Source organism: Ipomoea triloba, chromosome 9, assembly GCF_003576645.1.
Source record: "Ipomoea triloba cultivar NCNSP0323 chromosome 9, ASM357664v1".
Lineage (NCBI taxonomy): Eukaryota > Viridiplantae > Streptophyta > Magnoliopsida > Solanales > Convolvulaceae > Ipomoea > Ipomoea triloba.
The window spans coordinates 4,191,434-4,212,549 of NC_044924.1; the positions used below are offsets into that span (position 1 = coordinate 4,191,434).

General features: G+C 34.5%; 5 protein-coding genes across 5 annotated transcripts; 3 read left to right on the plus strand and 2 right to left on the minus strand.

Annotated features, from left to right (window-relative positions):
* Positions 1–130: 130 nt before the first annotated feature.
* LOC116028426 (heat stress transcription factor B-2a-like) lies at positions 131–2,736 on the minus strand. The gene is made up of 2 exons (XM_031270142.1): positions 2,256–2,736; positions 131–842 (listed from the first exon to the last, which is right to left on the minus strand). Exons 1-2 carry the CDS (start codon positions 2,730–2,732, stop codon positions 468–470), a joined length of 852 nt encoding a protein of 283 aa, XP_031126002.1. The 5' UTR covers positions 2,733–2,736; the 3' UTR covers positions 131–467.
* A 2,765-nt stretch (positions 2,737–5,501) lies between these two features.
* On the plus strand, positions 5,502–8,309 carry LOC116028385 (pentatricopeptide repeat-containing protein At2g20710, mitochondrial-like). The gene is made up of 2 exons (XM_031270092.1): positions 5,502–5,821; positions 6,694–8,309. The coding sequence occupies exons 1-2, from the start codon at positions 5,549–5,551 to the stop codon at positions 7,858–7,860; spliced, it is 1,440 nt and encodes a 479-aa protein (XP_031125952.1). The 5' UTR covers positions 5,502–5,548; the 3' UTR covers positions 7,861–8,309.
* A 1,213-nt stretch (positions 8,310–9,522) lies between these two features.
* On the minus strand, positions 9,523–10,442 carry LOC116028833 (E3 ubiquitin-protein ligase RMA1H1-like). The gene has a single exon (XM_031270661.1). It carries the CDS (start codon positions 10,243–10,245, stop codon positions 9,613–9,615), a length of 633 nt encoding a protein of 210 aa, XP_031126521.1. The 5' UTR covers positions 10,246–10,442; the 3' UTR covers positions 9,523–9,612.
* Positions 10,443–15,160: 4,718 nt separating this feature from the next.
* Positions 15,161–18,255, plus strand: LOC116028798 (transcription initiation factor TFIID subunit 13-like). The gene is made up of 6 exons (XM_031270623.1): positions 15,161–15,292; positions 15,657–15,820; positions 15,922–15,959; positions 16,204–16,263; positions 16,447–16,521; positions 17,964–18,255. Exons 2-6 carry the CDS (start codon positions 15,718–15,720, stop codon positions 18,072–18,074), a joined length of 387 nt encoding a protein of 128 aa, XP_031126483.1. The 5' UTR covers positions 15,161–15,292; positions 15,657–15,717; the 3' UTR covers positions 18,075–18,255.
* A 432-nt stretch (positions 18,256–18,687) lies between these two features.
* Positions 18,688–20,922, plus strand: LOC116029491 (DNA ligase 1). Its single transcript, XM_031271541.1, has 8 exons — positions 18,688–18,928; positions 19,008–19,097; positions 19,706–19,765; positions 19,864–19,903; positions 20,001–20,094; positions 20,314–20,373; positions 20,450–20,544; positions 20,639–20,922. Exons 1-8 carry the CDS (start codon positions 18,816–18,818, stop codon positions 20,723–20,725), a joined length of 639 nt encoding a protein of 212 aa, XP_031127401.1. The 5' UTR covers positions 18,688–18,815; the 3' UTR covers positions 20,726–20,922.
* Positions 20,923–21,116: the final 194 nt, after the last annotated feature.

Sequence of the window (21,116 nt, forward strand, 5' to 3'; positions counted from 1 at the left end):
TTGGACAGAGGTCGATTGTTGGGCCGTTTTTGTTGTGAGTTATAATTTTTAGTATAGTAGTAAACGTTGTTCATTGTGAGAGGGAGAATTGTTGCACCACTGTAGAGCTTTTACTCTTTCAAATTAGAAAGATGACAAAGAAAATATTCTATATGTGTGAACGTACGCACGAGGACGGAGTAATACAATTTAATTAGCAGGTCAATTGTTGCGAATTTGCGACAATGACCTGGTGACACTGTGACACAAGGTTGAAATAATGTTAAGGAAGAGCACAGAATTTCCAAGGGAATGACTGATGTTTAGGTTTGAAGATTTGACAATTCCGATCTGTTTGCCCAACATTTTGACCGGAACAAACCCATGACAAGACAAGGTTGATCACAAAAGATTTTAAAACGAAAATGACAAATATATTTTCAGACAGTAATTAAAGCATTGGTCACATATTTGATCGATTTTAATGGTTAAGAGAGTCTCCTAAATTTATTGTGTTGACGATGATGATGGTGGTGGTTGTGATTGCCCATGTAAGTGGAGAGACATTCCAGCAATCTCATCTCGAGTGTTTTGAAATGAGCAATTTGCGTCTGAAGCTCCATTCTCTCCTTCCTTAGGTTCCTGTTCTCCTCCATCAGTAGCTTCCTCGTATTAATGTGTACCTGGGATGTTGTCGCAGCCGCCATTGATGATGTTGAAGGTTCTTCATTGGCTCTTAGGTATGCAGGAAACCCACTGGGCTCAACTTTCTTCCTACTTATCTCAATTAGCAAATGCTTACTCCCCTTCCTAAACTTGTCGTGTTGAAATTCCCATCTTTTAGATGCCACTTTCTTGAATCCCTATCTCATCATCATCATCATAATACACATCACATTACACGATGAAAATAATATATTATCAAAAAAAAAAAAAAAGTCGAGATCTCTAAATTTTTAGATAAAATAATCTATGCCACTAGATTACAAAATGTTCAACAAAATAATCTTTTTTGTAATAATCAAGGTCTTCTTATTTTTAGTCAGTTAGTTATGGGCAACCTAAATTGATTTGTCGCCTTATAATATTTTATTGATTAAAGTTGAAACACGAAATTTATATGATGCACACATTTTAATAGTGATTGTGGATTTTCTCGTAACTCAAAAGCATTAATGAAGAGTTCTTAACACGTCAAATAAGCAATAACAATCCAACGCAGTTGGAGCGTGATTATTTTGACTTTGGACTAATTACTTGTGACATTTGTTTTCTGTCACCTTATTAATTCTTTAAGTTCTATTTTTTTTTTCACACATTTTGACTACTGCATCAATATTCTCAACAATGAGTCAATGACCTCGTGCTTTGACGTACGTATACATTAATTAACCCACAATACTGTATTACATACAATACCCTAATTATAATACCAATTATTTCCAAATATATAGATTTTAATTTAAAAATAATAATTTAGAAAAACTTTACTTTACAAGAAAGTCTATAGTCAATGGTGTACTTGAGACAAAGCCTACTTAAACAAAATATCACTAAAACTAATAAACAACTCTCAGGAATAATTAAACTTTACCGGCTAAAAAATCCAAAGTAACTATACCTACTAAATTTTACGTTACGTTGTTTCAATTAGATTAGCTCTAATAGGAATAATTAATAGACATAAAGAATAATGATCTATTAAAGAATAATTTATTGGGCGGGCATACAAAATGAGACAAAAGGGTATATATACCATACCATTCAGAGTTAGCTCCTACAAAGTAGCTTTAGGTATTAATAATCTAATAAAACCTAGCTTAGAACATTATTGATAATAATTAAGGTATGATTTGCGAAGAACACAATTAATCCCCATAAAACAACAACCCATGCAGAAGCAGAAAAACAAAAACATAAATCTAATTTAAGTATATAATAAATACATGCGGCACACATATAATGCACTAAATCTCCGATCCATTGCACCTATTCATCCACAATTTATTCAATAAATTCAAGAAAATCCCATATATATCCATACTAACTGGTGAACCTGCTAACTACTGAAGGATTACATTGCAGCTACTACATGATTACACAGTAAGATTTCTCCAGGCACCAGAGCCATTACAATGCAATCATGTAGTAGTTGTGGTGCAATCTTTCGTAAACGATGGTATATATATATATATATATATATATATATATATATATATATATATATATATATATATATATATATAGAGAGAGAGAGAGAGAGAGAGAGGACTCACATAAGTATTAAGTTGTCTGATAAAACTGGAGAAATTGTTGTGTTTGAAATAGCGAGGTAGCAGAAGTTGAGAAAACTCCGGGGGAGACCAGACAACAAAACCGGTACCTTCTCCATTCCACGACACTATCTTCTCCGGCGGTCTTCCGTTATTTTCAACGCCTTCTTGTCTTCTCCGCTCTTCTTCCTCCAACAGATCGTAAGTCTTCACCAGAAACGGCGCCGGGCATTTAACTCTAGACGACGACGACGACGGATGCCGGCCGCCGGCCACCGCCGGGGCATCTGCAGCCATGTTCAACACTATAATATATATTTTTTTTGTTTTAGGTTCTTCTACACAAACAAATGAACAATATCTCCAAGTCTTCTTGGAAACTACTAGTACTGCTTTGGAAGGTGGCTCGCTTTTCTTTTGTATATATAATATGTTATTCAAAGTTGTGGGCCTTTCCTTTAATAACTCTCTTCTGTACATGAATGAATGTGTACTAACGTTTTTAAAGGGATATCTATGTTTCCAAAATTTTCCATTCCCTGTTCTCTATTTTCTGTCAACTTTATAAAGGAGAAATCATTGCTTCACCCAAAGATATACCAAGTTTCGTGCTTTTTCAACCATTTTGTGACACGTGCTACAAGGTATTTTTAATACATTAAATACAAAATTTCACAACCCAAGATATGATAATTCATAACATAAAACACAATTATTAATTTATTTTAAATATAAAATTCACACTCTTAAGATACAGAATTTTATAACATAAAAATTCACTAATATAAAACACATACACATGTGACAGAATCTGTAATGCATGTGAACTCTGGTCTATAGTATAGAAATTGGAAATGTGTGCACCCATGGGCAACTCCAAAAAATTGAGGAAGTGCCGCAAATGCTGACTGGGCTTCAGAACTCGGAAGAGTCTGGCTAAATTATTGTGTCGCTTTTTCTAAAGAGTTCCTTGAATTGTTGGATTTTGTATTTTTATTATTTTATAATTTATACCCACACGTAATTAGGGAGACATTCTGCATGTTAAGTAAACTATTCAAAATAAAATATATCTATCACGGAAACTTTTTCTTCAAAAAATAGAAATATTTTGAAATTTTACTTCTCAAATAGACATACTTTTAAATTTATTTTTGAAACAAGCATATTTAATTAATTTTTAGCATTTTCATCGCACTGTCACTAATCGTTGTTAAACAATGATGACATGAAATGGGTTATGGTAGGGTGATGATAATGATAAAAGTATCGTTGTTTATAAAATAAGTTTAGAAATTAGAAGTATTCTATTTGGAAAATTTATTTAAATGTATCACTATAATTGGAAAAAAGTTGTTATCTCTTATTTTACGATTTTGAAATAAAAAATTATAAAAGAAAAAAATAAATGAAAAAGATATCAACCTTTTCTGTGTTGGCGAGGGATTTGAATATATGTGTGTGAATATTTATATATTTATTTTGATTCTAATTTACTACTAAATAAATAAATTACTTTTACTAAAAAGTTATTTCGATTATTACGTATGTAGGTATTTGATTTTGATTTGAATGTTTTAGTCAAATAATTAAGTTTATTATGAAACCACTTAAAAACAAGTTTTTTTCTTAAGGAGACAAATAGCATTTTCTAAGTTTCAATTGTTGATATAATGATATGTCATTTTCCTTACTCTTCAAAATCTTTGCAATGATAAATTAGAAGAGAATGAATGTACAATGAAGTGACCTATGTGGCTATATAAGTGGGTGTGCTCCACTACTTGGTTTTCCTTTTTTTTTTTTTTTTTTTTTTTTTGAGTCAATTTTGTGTGAAATTATTTTATGTAAGACGATGTGTAATACGGAGTACTATTTAATTTAATCAAAATATAATATTTTTTTATAAATATATAATTTTAGCAAAAAGATTATTATTACGCTTCAAGGAAGGGTTTACAGCAAAATGATTCTTTTTCTACTTTTCCAATATTCCCACTTCCCGTAATCCCTTGAGCACAAGGAATTAGAATTCCCGAGGTGAGGAGAATTCCTACTTTTGTTTTGGAAAGAGAAGTTTTCTTTTGGAAATTCTTTGCTCTCAAATTTTAGTTCAGTGACCAATTGAGCTGCTCATAAAGGAAGTGGTAATGTGATGTGAACAATAATTTTTAATTTAAAAAATATAGTATTTCGTAGATTATTGTTGATGGCGCTATGAGACTTCGTGATCATTTTATTAGGAAAGTCTTGGCTTAAGGAGGATTCATAGCTAAGAAGGTGCAATCAACAAGATTCGAACTTATGTTACTTAATTAGATCCCATGAACCAAAATGCAGGACGCTCTACATATCTATGTGAAAATCGCTAGTATGTAGATTTTAGGTAGTGAGGGGATACATGTATATATGGTCAAGAATGAATGAAACATTACATCTTATTTACAGTCATATATACCCGAATAACTTTGTTGTAATTTGACCCATTTATACCCTAAATAGGGCTATTAGTGACATGTATAAAACAATATAATCATCATTAATATGATAAATTGTCTGTGATTATACATACATGCATAGTAGAAATGAAGAAATATAGAGTATGGTGCACAGCTGTTATTACAAAGTTGCATGAGTAGAAGGTAATGTGTAGTAACGGACAAACAGGAAGAACAGCACCTAAAGCGATTTGATGAAGGGTTGGTAGCCGACTTGATTTGACTCTTACCTATTTTGTTAAGACCCCACTCCTATTACTGGACTCCATGTGCAATTGCGCATTTAACCCAGTAACAATTATTGGACAAATTATACTGTCCATCATGATCGACATGCTTAAAGTAGATCACTAATATAATTCATTTATAATATTTTATAGTTCATTTTTAAAGTGCTAAGACCTTGTGGTCTAGTAGCACCCGGTTACACTCCTATATGAAAGGGAGTGAGTTTGAGTCTCAGGCGATATTGACTCTTTATGCTTCAGTCGGTTGAAAAAGTAATAAGTAGTTACAAACAGATACTGCATTGTCACAGTAATACTGCATTGTCACGGTAATACTAAAAAATAGTTCATTTTTTAAGTATTACTTTTGTGGAACTTTGGAGCAGATGGACAAGCCCGATTGAACCATGAAATTCCCATTTTATGGGCCTAAAAGGATGTAGCCCTGTCTAGTATCTACTACCTTAAACCCAAGAAATTGTTGCACCAAAACCATGCTAATTGTTGCTAAATGCCCACTCCTGACTCTTGTCCTTCTCCCAGGTTTTGTGAGGGCACTTAAACCCTAAAAATGAAGGCTTTTCTCTCCACCTTACTGAACCCAAACTGGAAATCTGCTGGGCAAAACGCCCTGAAACGTTTCTATGGCTCAGCTTCTTCAATGCAGCCACGCTATGGGTCTGAACGCCTCTACCGAAGAATTTCGCCCGTTGGTGACCCAAACGTGTCTGTGCTGCCAATTCTTGATCAGTGGATCGAAGAAGGAAAGACTGCAGACAAGGTTGAGCTTCAGAGAATCATCAAAGAATTGACACGTTTTAGAAGATATAAACATGCCCTTGAGGTATGCTCATTCTTTGTTTCTTCTTTCTATACTAGTCAAGTAGTCAATATCTATATTGTGAGAACCTTGAGACTTTAAAGCTTCATGCTTTGGTAGTTTAGCTGTGCTAGGTATCTTTAGGTATGGAAATAGGCTCGGTCTGGCTGAGTTTTGGAAAATTAGGTTCGGGCCTGTTATGAGAATTTGATGCTTAGAGTGTAGTTTTTTTTTATGCATAAGTATGAGCTTACAATAGACAGACCTTGTCTAAAGCATTTTTAAAGGCCTATTTGATATGTAAGTAGACTCTATTGAAGACTATACACTCTATAAGACTTACATCTTTGTAAAAAAAAATGAACTTAATATAACAATAATAGACGAATAGTTGTGTTCAGAGGCCACAAGTGTGCTGATAGTGACAACAACAAGCATCCTCAATCCCAATTGAATTTTTAAAAAAACTAAAATTTAAGATAAGTACTCAAGAAACTCTTGATCAATCAAATCTCTCACTCCATCAAATCGCCTCACTATTGTTACTATGCAGTATGCAAGGATGGGTCTGTTACTCTACTAGGAACGAAACACGATGAAAAAGTGTAAAAATTGAAAATTAAGGATTTACAATCTAGTTTTTGATATATGTGTGTGCGTGTGTGTGAGGCCTGTAGGCATGTAGGCTAGGCTTTAAATATATAGGTTAGTCCTATTTAGTTAAAATAGGCCTATCTTTGCAGGGAAATATATATTGCTGAGTGGTATAAACTATAAAGTTGTATGCTTTAGCATAAGCAATATCTTCTTGAATCTTTTTGAGAGATCACACCAATTCTAGATTCTCTTGTATCCTACAATGGACTTTTGATTTCTGCTTCTAATTGTATAAACAGGTATCAAAGTGGATGACTGACAAAAGATATATTCCCATGACATCTCTTGATGTTGCTGCTCGAATGAATTTGATCTTCAAAGTTCATGGCATGGAACAAGTTGAGGAGTATTTTGGTAATGTCCATCAGCGATTCAAACACCATGTTCTTCTCACGGCCCTCCTCAACTGCTATGCACAAGAAAAGTCTCTGGAAAAAGCCGAGGCCACCATGCAGAAGCTAAGGGATATGGGGTGGGCTAAGACACCATTACCTTACAATATCATGATGAATCTCTACTATAGTATGGGAAGATGGGAGAAGGTGGATGGCATAATGAAAGAAATGGATGAAAAGGGCTTGTATCATGACAGGTACACGGTTGGTATCCGCCTAAGTGCATATGCTGCTGCTGGCGATTCTGCTGGAATAGATAAAATAGTCGAGGTGATTGAATCTAATCCGAAGATTACTTTAACCTGGAATACCTATGGTGTCATAGTAGAAGGATATTTGAAAGTTGGGCAGTTGGACAAAGCTCTGGCAATGATGAAGAAACTCGAGGGGAAGATCCCGTCCAGCAACAACAGCAAGAACAAGAATTCTGGATATACTTATCTATTGACAAACTATGCAGAGCTTGGGAAGAAAGAAGAGGTGTACCGAGTATGGGATTTGTTCAAGCAGAAAGAAAAAAAGATTAATAATACGGGTTACATGAGCATGATGGGGTCTCTGTCAAAATTAGACAATATAGAAGGCATGGAGAAGATATTCGAAAAATGGGAATCAAGAGTTTTATCCTATGATTTTCGTGTTCCAGACCACTTGATTGAAGGCTACTGCAGAAAAGGTCTGCTGGGGAAAGCTGAAGCAGTTTTAGAAAGAGGAATAGCTAAAGGCGGGGTCCCTTCTGCTGCTACGTGGTGTTACATGGCAGGCGGGTATCTCCTGGATGGTCAAGAACCGAAAGCTATGGAAGCTTTGAATAAAGCCGTATCCATATGTCCACCCGATTTTAAGCCTAGTAAGGATACCCTGATTAAATGTGTGGAATGTCTAGAAAAGCATGGCAATGTGGAGAATGCTGAGGAGTTGATAAAATCTTTAGAGGATATACGAGGCTTCTCACCAATCTTACGTGAAAAACTATCTTGTTTGATTAAGGATCCATCCATCGATAGCTGAGGCAGAACAAGGTGGTGCCTAGGTTATCTTGGGTTGTCACAAGACAACAGCTTGGCAAGGTCAATGATGTTTCTTGAGAGTACACCATGATTATTCGATAGTTAACGTTAACATACTGATTGTTCAGCATTTATCATCACTGGAGAGTTTTGGGGTTGGGGTTTGGCAATGGGAATGGAATACTTAAGTTTGTTTGGTGGAAGTTTTTTGGGCCTTTAAAATGAAAATCAATGAAGACATACCAAGAACCAACTTCATCTTCAAACTCTGGCATGGCAAGAGCAATGATGTTTATTGAGAACAACTGTGATGACAAGATTAAGATTACTATATGGATATCAGGGTTATTTTGATTGTTAATGTTTACTTACTCATTGTAACTTCTCATGACTGGATACTATTTGTGCCACCTATAAAAGAAAATGACAGCAGTGAGCTTTTATTAATTAGCTTCTGGAAGATGCTTTTAGAATTTTCTGCACTAGTATTGTGGACCATTCTTCTTTTGGAAATGCTTGTAGACTTTGGAGGCGTGGCAACAATCGTCATCCATTACGTGGATAAACAAATTTGCCTGGTTGGTACTTGGTACAAGTACATCATCCCTCTATCTAGAGTTGTCAACACGGATTGACAATGCGAGCCAGCCAGTAAGACAAAAAAAGTCCGTTCCTTAGCGATTTGCTATTTGCGAAACTTGCCTAAAGCCCCTTTTGATGGCTCTACTTAGCAAATTGGCAGTCGTTCCCCGTAAATAGCTCTACTTGTATAACATATTCAGTTCCATTTTATATACATTGTAGTTTCTTTTCAACATAATTACAACACAATTACAGTTTCATTTTATTTCATTTGACATTATACATAAATAGTCTTCCACTTGTATAACATATTCAGTTCCATTTTATATACATTATAGTTTCATTTCAACACAATTACAGTTTTCATTTTGTTTCATTTGACATTATACATATAATAGTCTTATTATAGTGAAATATGTTACTGAATTTCATTTTATACACACTGTAGTCTGATTACAACACCATTAAATTTTAATTTTAATTCAACTACAGTTTCATTTGACAATATACACACAAATATATGATACACTATAGTTTCATCACAACACAACCACAATATAATTTTGATATAACTACAGTTTCATTGGACAATATACATTCAAATATTTTTATATACACTATAGTTTCATTACAACACAACTAAAATATCATTTTGATATAACTATAATTTTATTGGACAATATACACTTAATATGTGAGACATATTATTCTGTTTCATTTTATATATGTTGCAGTTTCATTTCAACACAACAAAAATATCATTTCAATTCAATTACAGTTTCATTTGTTAATATAAATTTCAATTTGCAAGTCTTTAATAGGATTTTATGAATCAGGTTTTTTGACTTGACTTCTAGTGGATTAATGTTACACCCTTAGACTGTGGCGGTGGGTTATTTTTTTTTTTTTGAAAATTGGCGGTGGGTTATTTAAAGGGAGAAAAAAAAAAAAGAAAGGAAATTCTGCCCTTTATTAGACCATGCTAAATTGCTAATGCTTATCCAGTTTATGTGAATTCAATCAAGTGATGCTTCAAAACAACGTTTGATGAACCGAAAGTGTTGCAAGAACAAGCTCAAGATAGCCGGAAAAGATTTGCAGTCAATCTCGGATGCATTATATTAATCGGAAAATTTGTGTACAAAATTAAGGGGATGGATGAATGATGGAACTAAAACAACACTAAGCACAAAAGAAAGCAGCAGAAAAGGAAAAACGTTATTCTGCTTAGCGACTTGTCCGCCTGAATCTGCTGCCTTCTCAACCTTGGATTACTGTTTCCTACTAAGTGATATGAATTAGGATATCCATAAACGCTCTCCGAGTTTCCAAAAACCCTAGCGTATACCATCTCGCCAAACATCCCAACCGCAGGGTGATTGACGCTCATTCCTTGATTGTCCCCGAGGTAATTGAAAGACGGTGAAAAGGACTGGTAAGAATTGTGAGACGAAAGCCGCTGAGAATTCGGAACCGTCAAAGATTGTGCACGCGCCGACGGCCTTGGCGGCACCTTCAGAGAAGACAGCTTGTTTTCCGGCTCAGATTCCGGCATCTTCTTGCCGCTACCGTAAAGAGGGACCACAGATGTGTGCGACATTTCTGTCTTGCAAACAGGGCACTGGAGATGCTTATCCGAACGGCCTTGAACATTAAACCACTCATAGATGCAGGGCCAGCAATAGAGATGGCCGCAGAGTGTGACCACTGGATCGCACGCAAAATCGAAGCAAATGTTACAGTCGAAGCAGGCAGAAGCCTTCTCCGAAGAATCTTCTACTCCAAAAGACTGCGCAAGAGCCATGAATTGAAGACGATCGATCGATGCGAGAAAATTTGCTTGAATACTCACACTAAATGCGAGAAATCGAGATCGGATTTGTGTTGCTCGGAGCTTGATCGGCGATGTTAGGCAGAAAACCTAAACGCGTTTTCCGGTGTCGCTAGAGAGAGAATGGGTAGCTTTGTAACTTGTAAGTGAAGGCTGAGGAGGAAACGTTGAATGGCTGAATGATTAGCGGTTGAAGGGTTTATATAAGTTCGAACCGGCGGTTCGGTGTCAAGATGACGTGGCACTATGCGTGTTTTGGACTTTATGCGCACAATCTCACATATAAAATTTATCTGTAAATATTTAAATAATAATTGTTGATTTCTCTTATCATTTAAAAAAAATTAAAGAAAAAAAAGAGAGCAGAAAATGAGATGGCAAATCAAGGTTGGTGATTTGGTGTGGGAAGTGGTCTGCTTTGTAATGTTATAATGAATAACATAATAGCATTATTATATTAGTAATTACTATAAATATATTCCTGTTTTCTTGCTTCTAGATTGTATATATTGTTTAATTAATGTGCCATACATCTCCTACAGTCCTACATGCATGCGATTCTAGAAGACTATAAGTCATGGTTTACGCAATATAATCTTCCGACACGCTGCCTTGAAACCAGGCCCAAACTAACACCAAAACCACTTGCTAAGAAAATTCTTATCCAAACACAGAAGATAGACATGCTGACAAATAACACACCACAAAATTCTTATCGATGTTCTAGAACTGCTACTACTACACACACACACATATATATATATCAACCTTAATTATTTTTTTAAGTCATGAAAAGTTTATGTATGATTATTATACGAGATTATATATTAAATAAATTTTGTCTTATGACTTTAGTCAATAAAATACTATTAAGAATTGAACTTGTGACTTGATTACGAAATTAATAACATGATTAACTTAATTAAGATTTCTATAAAATAACTCAATTCCTTAGTTATTTTTCACATATATATAAAACTTGTCTATAGAATGTCGAACCTTCTAATTACATATATATGGTAGAAATTTTGTGATCTAGTTGTGGGTTGTGGCCAATCAACCAACGAGCGGTGGGTACTAAATACATGATGCATCAACTAAGCTAACACATGCGTGCCAAAGACCTTGTGGTCTGGTAACACTGGGTGTCCCGATTTACACTCCCACATGAATGATAGAATTGGGTTCAAGCTTCAGTAGGTTGAGAAAGTACTTATAAAAAAAAAAAAGAAAAAAAAAAGAAGAAGCTAACACATGCGCTACTTCATTGAGCTAAGATCACGCTGTGATGTGTGTTACGGTAATCTTTTACTTGAAGTGCATTCTAAAGGAGCTATTTTAATTATGATATATTGATATTTACATTTTATCTCAATGTGTTACTTGAATAACAAATGCAATATAATCTATTATCATTTTTTTTTTGGAACATATGAGCTATTACATTTTTAAAAAAGTTATGGGTATGTTTTAAAATCAGAAAAAATGTTTTTTGAAAAATGATGAATCATCTTCCAGAAAATTATTTTAGTGTGTTTAGTTCATTTTTCTGAAAAATGTGAAGAATTGTATAATTAAACATTTAAATTGTTTTGTTTAGAATATAGAAACATTTATAATAATAATAATAATAATAATAATAATAATAATAATAAAGTTTTGGTATAGTGGTAGTGGTGGTGATGGTGATGATGATGGCGGTAGTGGTGGTGGTGGTGCGGAAATTAGAAAATGACTTTTAAAAAAAGAGAAAAGTCATTTTTCAAGAAAATGAAAGTATCTTCCTTTGACCAAACGGTCTTTTTTACTCAGTCACATTTTATACTTTTTACCAAATACTTGAAACTCATAAAATGATTTTCATTAGTCATTTTTCAGGTTTTCAAATACAAAACAAAATATCATCAAAAGGAGTGAGTTGCACCCATCACATAAGGTATTTCTAGCGTGTTTTACCTATTTTGTATAGTTTGCGACCTATTACACAAAAACAAAGTTCATCCAACATTCACTTGTTGGACAAAGTGTAGAAAATTTCGTAGCGTAGACTACGCTAATGTAGGCTGGAGAGGGTGTTTTGCATAATAGGATAAATAAATATGTGACGCAGACGTGTTCACTTTCCCTTAAAAGTGATTTGCCGGATACTGTGCGGTCTTAATAAACCCGGTCGCTTTCGACTGGCTAATACAAAAATGCTGTGAATTAATTTGCACGATTAAAACGCAGACAAACTTGACTTAGGATGGACAAATGAGAGAAGAGAAGATGAATAGAACGCAAAATGATGATCTTAGAGCTCAGGGGAGGCAGGTATTTATAGTCTCTAAAATAACTGTGTGCCTCCCCTCCTCCAGCCACAAAAAAAATAATAAAATAAAATTGCATAAATAGCAGAACAGACTAACAGTTGCGAAGCAGTAGGCCACGAAATTGAGAGACATATTTTGGCTCCACAAGTTTAACTATGGATGGGAAAATTTAGCGAAAATCTCATAAATAAATAGAAGACGCATAAAAAATCACACCTCTCACGCGAGTTGACAGGACGCACGTGTGGGGTTCCCCTTTCCTTTCCCTCCATAATATTTCAAATGCTTTAAAAGAGGTTTTATTTAAAAGGAGAAAAAAAGTTCTTTAATGAAAGTACTCTGGGACAAGAGGCTAAGAGAAACTAATCAAACTACACCTATTTGAATGCTATATCCAACACTCAAATATTGCCTACATATTTTCCTTGTCATTGTAAAAGATAGATAAATAAAAATGTCAATTTCTAACGATTTTCCAACGCTTTCAAATCAAACAAAAAGATGAAACATAGCTTTTTTACGAAAGGCAACAAGGTTCTTAAGGTCAAATAATGAGACTTTATTAGGATCTTATCTTATTGTACTAGTTGAATAAATAACTCAGATCTTATCTTATTGTATTAGTTGAAATAACTTAGATCTTATCTTATTGTACTAGTGTGTATTACGTTTGAAGATTTTTTTTTTATATATAACTTAATAGTTATCTCTTAAAAGTTGTAAAAACTTTATAATCTTTCTATGAGGTTTTTTATTTTTTGTTGAATAAAATTATAAGTTGAGTTCTTATAATAAAAATTCATACTGAAAAATCCTTGTGATAGCAAATGAAAAGATGAAGCATAGCTTTTTGACGAAAGGCAACAAGTTTATTAAGGTCAAATAATTAGTCCCAGCCAACAACCATAAACCATTTATGTATCCCCAAAGTTCTTCTCGAACTACTAGCTAGGCTGCAGGCAACTTTCTAAATCGTTGACTAGCTAGCGTGGACATATTATCTTCAATGGAAATTCATATTTTAGTATCAAGGGTCTGGAAACCAGCTTATATAATTTAAAGGGAAATCATATAAAAAAAGCTACGGGGAAATGTCTTGGAACAAAACATGTTCCCATCTTAGGTCGAATATATAATAATATATTTTCATTGGTTTTCAGCTTTGCCTTTATCAGGTACTTGTGTAGTTGTGTATCATCTACCAAGAAAGACATGATGGTTCAATATATTGTACTCCATATTTGTTACTGTAAAATACAGTGTCTTGGGCCTATTGGGCCACATAGCCCTACAATCCTAGAGTTTGGTTACAGGGGTGACCAATGACCCAATCGTTATACCTACGCCATGGTGTACATAGCAATATGCATCACGAACGTAAAACGACGTCGTTTCAATGTTAGTGGACGCGGACGCGAATGACTTCAGGGAATTCATTATTATAATACACATAATTATTATCTAGAATACACAAAACGTTTGCCTAGAATACATAGAATGTTTGCCCAGAATACACAGAATATTGACACAAAATACACAGAATTCATCCTCCTAACATTCGAATGCACAAACACATCACAACATGTGTTAATAACATGAATACACAGAATATTGACACAAAATACACAGAATTCATCCTCGTAAACATTCGAATGCACAAACAAATCACAGCATGTGTTACTAACATGAATACACAAAACGGTTGTCTAGAATACACAGAACAGTTGCCTAGAATACACAGAATGATTGCCTAGAATACACAGAATATTAACATAAATACAGACACTGGCCGAACCGGGAAACGTAATTTCCAAAAAACGGACGGTTAATTTACAATGCTCAAAACGACATCGTTTACGTACATGGTGCACATTGCTATGTGCACCGTGGTGCACGGTATAATTTGCCCCAATGACCCATTGTTATATCATGAATCAAAATTCATATTATATTATAGACTCTAATTCAAAAATTGTGTTTGCAATTGATATATATATATTTACAATTAACCATTTATATACCAGTACTCAAAATTAAAAGCACATAAACTATTAATTGTATGTATATTAACGGCAGACGCATAATATGTTATATATATATGTTTGTAGTTATCATTTTATGTGTTTGTAGCTAACATGTTATGTGTCTTTAGTTTATTTATAAGCAAATAAATAATTAACTACAAGTACAAAATATATCAATTATAAACATATAATTTAATGGTTATATTAGATCATGATCCACAGTGTAAGATAAACTATGATTCATCGTATAATTTGCCCATTATGAATATACTCTTAATCATCTTACTATCTAAATATAAAAGAAGTACCTCAGAATTCACATAATTTACAGATTCACCCCACTTGGAACACTCTTTTTCTCTCGCGCGATCACGCGATGCTTCGACAAACATCTTCATGATTCTTCATTGTTCCGAGTGTTTAGCTACGGAGTATTTGGTATGTATTGAAGCCGCAAGGCAGATCTGGCATGGGGCAGTGGTCCCCACTGCCGAAAATAATACAGCCAGAGAAAACGGTGTCGTTTGGGGTATATATAAATATATAATAATTACTCCGTAATTTTTTATTTCTTTCCCTTTGACTCCGTCGACTCTGCCGCAGCTCCATCGCCCTCCGATTGTCGATTCTTCGTTCACTGCTCCACCGTCGTCCACTCGTCCGGCAACACTTGCAGCTGCTCAGGTTCGAACCAATCTTCAACCTTATTCTCTTAACTAGTTAACCCTAATTCCATAAATTATAAATCCCTAATTCCATAAATATTGTATAATATATTAATATATCTAGCAGAACACAGAAGCTCGAATTTTCTATTCACTAACTCTGTATATTTTCTGATGTATTCTCTGTCTATTTTCTGTATACTTCACCAATTGTGTCAATTCACAGAGTATTTGTATATTCGGCTTTGGTATATTCTCTGCCCTCTGTATATTTTTAGCTGGTTTGAGATCAGCTATACCATTGCTAACAGTAGAGGTGCTGCATTTTGGGGCTTTAATTGCTTTCGAGTAAATGCTTTTAATAATGACCGTTTGTATTTCAGCTATTGAATTTGATACTGAAGAGAATTGCTGGTTGAACAAAGGACATTACCTTGCATAGAAATGAGTAACTCAGCTGCGGGGCAATCGTCAAAAGCAAAAGTTGGAGCATCCCAGCCATCAGAAGGTTCATTTAAACGTAAACGTGGAATGTTTCAGAAGGATTGTGAGTTATCTTTTCCATTGAAAGTAACTCAATTTAGATAGTTTAAGTGTTTAACTGCCTGCATTGCGTGACTTACCCACTTCTTCGATGGTGATGTCCAGTGCAGCATATGATGTATGGATTTGGAGATGATCACAATGTATGTATACTTTTTCTCAGCCAGCTTCTTTGAAATATGTACCTTGAATTTCTTTTCTGTGGGCATAATCAAATTTTCATATTCAACTTTCAAAGCATTCATTGAATGGGAAATTATATCTTTAATATTGTTTATTTATTTAATAATCATCACATGTCTTGTAAGCCCAATTTTGTGCACTTCTGCTATAATATGGTCTGTCTTATTTCAAAATTCAAATTTAACAATTACTGCTTCATTTCAGCCACTTCCAGAGACTGTGGCACTTGTGGAGGACATTGTTGTGGAATATGTCACAGATATGGTGAGTAAAAATAACTTTTATCAATCTGCTAGTTTCACTGGAATCTTCTGAGCTCCCATGCTTACTGAGGCACCTGGCACCCCATAAGGAAGATGTTTAGTTTTTACAATTATGTGTATTTTATTTCCTGAACAATTTGCAGTTGTTCACATGAATTTAGAATGATTATTTTATTTCCTCTAGGTGCACAAAGCTCAAGATTTTGCAACGAAAAGAGGGAGGCGCATGACAGAGGATTTTCTGTTTTTGATTCGGAAGGTAGATCTTCTGTGCCTATGCATATTAACCAAGTTGTTAACTTGTTACATGAAAGTTCACCAGAAGCACATGTTTGTGGTATCTTCTTTGTGTATGCTTTTTAATGGTTAATTGTCATTCTGCTGTGCTCTATTCTATATGTACTTTGAATGTGTGTAGCTAAAGTAATCCTAAAACTGAATTATTTGAACTTTTAGACAAATTCAACTCGATGTTAAGGTAATCTCCAAAGTTTTTTAAAGATATGAACTATCTTCAATATAATACCATCATGACAGTAAGGTTAGCTTGCTGAGTTTCTTAAATATGTTAACAGTTTCCCTGATTGTCCTGTTTGTTTCTCACCTGTGCTATTAGGAGGCTGGGGTTTGGGATAAAGGAATGTGAGAGAAGAAAAAAACAAAAAGAATGGAGAGAGAGAGAAAAAGAATAGTTCTATGAAATACCCTAATGGCCCATATCATGCCAAATATAATAAATGTGCTTAACATTTCAAAGATATTGCTGGAAATTGACAGCAGGATCTAAATGAAACAGAAATCATACATTCACTATGATATTTAAACTATTAAGACATCATGGACCAAATTGAAACATAGCTTAAATTTTTAAGACAAGCCAAATTTGTTCCTACCCAAGATAATTGATGAAATGTTTTAAGTGTTTCAACCAATTGTTGTTTGTGCCTTCTCTTGGGGTAATAGGTAAGTTAGTAAAACGGGTACCAAATATAAAAAGAAATGTAGGTAAACAAAAAGAAACTGATGCTGATGTATCATGTCTGCTTTGCTGCATTATGACAATAAGTGGAATATTCAAGTGCTATCTTGGAGAACCTCTATGTGACCATAAGCAATGAGTCTCCTGAGAGTACCAGAAAACATAGGAAGTCAATCCATTAACAACTCAACTTCAAACTTAATTATGTCTGTAGGACTGTATGAGCAGAAAAACACATCAGTACCTCATATTTACCCCCCACCCCACCGCCACCCACACACACCCACACAAGAAACCATCAATGGGGTTTCCTTTAGGAAAATGCCAATGTCATTGGTTCAATGTAGGCATGTTTAAAAGCATTTTTTTTTTTACTTTACCTACTGGTTTTTGCCCAAATTTAGGGGAGAAGGGGGTGGGAGGAGTTGGGTTGTATTGAGGCCTTTACACATCTCCATGCCTTTGCTTTTCTGAATTTTGAAGATGTAGGTCTGTTGTGGGGGAAGGAGCAATTCGTCGAAGTTGTTAAGTTGATTTACTTTTGCCCTTTTACTCATTGGTGCTTTGAAATAATTTAGAAGTTGATTTACTTTTGCCCTTTTACTCATTGGTGCTTTGAAATAATTTAGAAGCATTTCCAAGTCTTGGACCGGTTCCATTTTTCATCATTTTTTGGAATGTAGAACAACTTTAACCAGTTTCACTATAATATTATTGTTCAGGACTTTCCGAAACTTAACCGGTGCACAGAGTTGTTGTCCATGAATGAGGAACTGAAACAAGCCAGGAAGGCCTTCGAGGTTGATGAAGAGAAGCTGGCAACACTTGAATAGTCTATGAAGCTCTGTTCATTTTGCTTTCTGGCTCTAAAGCAGGATGTAACTAATGTTTGTACTAATGGTAGCTATCGTTCTCAATCCAGTTTGAATTGTATGAGTTCCCTTATTTGTCACATGAGAATTGAGACATGCTACTGCTGAATATATACTGTTGTGCCAATATTTATTGCCCCAATCCCAGTTTTCTTCACATCATTACATCAATTTCACATTACTATGTAGAAATAACATACTAAAGTCAAATAAATTAAGGATGTATAATGTTTTTTATGAATGCGTTAAAAAAAAAAAAAAAAAAAGAATTACACGTTAACTAAAAAAATACCCTATGATGATTTTATACAAAATTTACTCATAAAAATTAATAAGCTTTTATTGAGCAAATTTTATTTTTAGTCCTTCACTATTGTGGTATGGTCTTATTTTTTTATTTTTATTTTTTAATTTTGTCTGATTACACTTATTTTATTGTAGCAAACAAATGAAAGTTAAAGAAAATAATAAGGAAATAATAAGATAAAAAAGACTAAATCCGGTAACAATATTATAGTAATAGAGTGCTAAAAGTTGAATTTGCTCATTTTTATTTTACTTCAGTCGCTACGACTCAACCTTGGCGCCAACAACATACAACTTGTCCACACTTCCTGTCACTCGCTCTCTCACAGCACACACTATCACCTTCATCATTCTTCTTCAACTTCCAACACAGCGATCTCTTCAATAGTTTCACAAATGTCAGCGACGAAATCGAGCGCGAAGAAGCGAGTTTCGGAATCGGAGCAGCCGAAACCGGAGGTCCGGAAGAGAGCCATCCTAGAAGAGGACTTCGATGCCGATCTCTCCGAGTTCGGTTTTTTCTTCAGTTCTTATTTACGAGCCGAATTTTGTACTTCTTATTTTGACAAAGTTTGTGCGATATTGCAGAGATATCAATGTTCTAATGTCGGCATTGAAGCAGATAAAAGAGAAAGCTCATAAGGACGATCAGAAGAAGAACGAAGAGGCGATTTCAAGGTGAACCACTGTGATTTTCATTTTCTCGCAACTAAATTTTCAACTATATACTGAACTGTGTATATGAATTTACTGATCCAAAAACTTAAATATGATACTTGCTTTTAAATTTTATGTCCATTTGAAATTGTTATGATGCGCGTATCTATTTTATGATTTATAGGTAGTTAGGGATAACATTACTGTTAAAGTTTGATTTGCTGGTAAGTATCTGAGCATTTGCAGATTGTTGTGAATAAGCTTATTTCATGCGAGCACATCACTGGCTATGTTCTTAAAAGTGTAAATTATAGATTGTATCTCAAAACAATCCGTACTGGTCTCTTTTTGTTTTGTATTTGAGGATAGCATTACTTAAAGTTGTATGGATTGTGTAATTTCTCATCTTCCTATATTGTCTTTGATTTGAGAACTGAATGAGGTTAAAAGATCCATGAAGACTGCCCTTAGTGTAGAGTTCTGATCTTCCAGCCTCACTGAATTTCACAACTCTAGAATCGCTCAATGAACTTGAACTTCTGTTCTAGCACGCTCTTGTTTCCATCCAATGTTCCAATGGATTTGTCACTGGATCACTCTTAACTTTGTCATTCTTTATTCTTTGATAGTGGTTTTTCAGAAGTCAAGTCAAATATTGAAGATGTGAAGTCCAAACTTGAGAAAGAAAGGTGAGAAGAAATTCATATGTGGCATGCATTTCAAATTAGGGTATCATTTGTCATATATTGCAATCTCTGATTGCTACTTTATGCGTGTGATCACTCAGGCAAAACTTTTCCAAGGCACTCTCCAAGAGCTCAAAAGAGGTCTGCATCACAAGGATTAATTGCACTTGTTGGACTTCTTGTGGAGCATTGCACTTTTATCTTCTAGTTTGAATATATTATGCTTGCTTACATGCAGTGTGAGAACTTACTGAAGAATGAAAGTGTCAAGTTCCAAGCAATCTATGAGAAGTTCAGCAAGGAGAAGGCTACGCATCTGCAGACTCTGAAAGGTACCTTTATTAAATTGCTTTTATTAGATTGTTGTTTTGATTTTGGATATCGTAAGGCTAATGTTGAGAACATTATTTTCATGCAGCATTAAGAAATTTTCTGATAATATTTGTCACTATGAAGTAATGCACTGATGCAAATTTAATTGGACTATAATACAATTGCTTATGGTTCATATCAAATTTTATGTATACTAACTGCGTTGAGGACATTTGCAGATGCTGTGAACAAGTATGAGGAAGAAAAGCAAAAGTTATTCACACGATATGAGCAACTAAGTGAGTAAAGAAATGATGTCTTTTTATGTTTTATACATTCAGAAATTAAGAGGCTAAACCCCTCAAATGGAATCAGGGAAAAAGGAGAAGATTATGTTATCTGAACTTGAGAAAGACACTACAAAAAGATTGGCTGAACTAGAAGAGTCATTGAAGAAGAAGAAGAAACAGGTGAACTAATGCACTCTCTTTCTCCACCACCCCACACAATCTTCCTCCTCTCTCTCTCAAACTCTCACTGTGTCATTGTTCTTGTTTTCCACAGGATGATAAAGCATTTAGCTCCCTGAGAAAGAAACTAGGTTCATTTCTGGACAACCCTTCTGATGAGGACTTCCTACTTGATGACTAAAAGTTGAGGAGTTCCGCACTGCATAGTTCTGTGTACGGAATTCGGTTTGCAATTCATATTGTTTTCACTGTTTTAAAGCTCAAGTTACTCTGTAGCACTGTAGCAGTCATCATGAATTTCCCCAAAGTATACGTGCCCTATTACCCTGGTCACATACAATTATCGATTTATTGCCTGAGTAACTGTTACCCTGGTCAGATGCAATTATCGATTTATTGCCTAACTTCCTTTGAACGAACAGTTCAATTTCAGTTGGTTCCCGCCAGGAATGGTCATTTAGTCGGCATCTCATTGCAATTGGTTTCTTTAGTTAGATTAAACAGTCGGATGTGGTTTTAGAAATCACTTAAATGAAAGATGTATTTTATATGAAGGGAATGTATTCCAGATT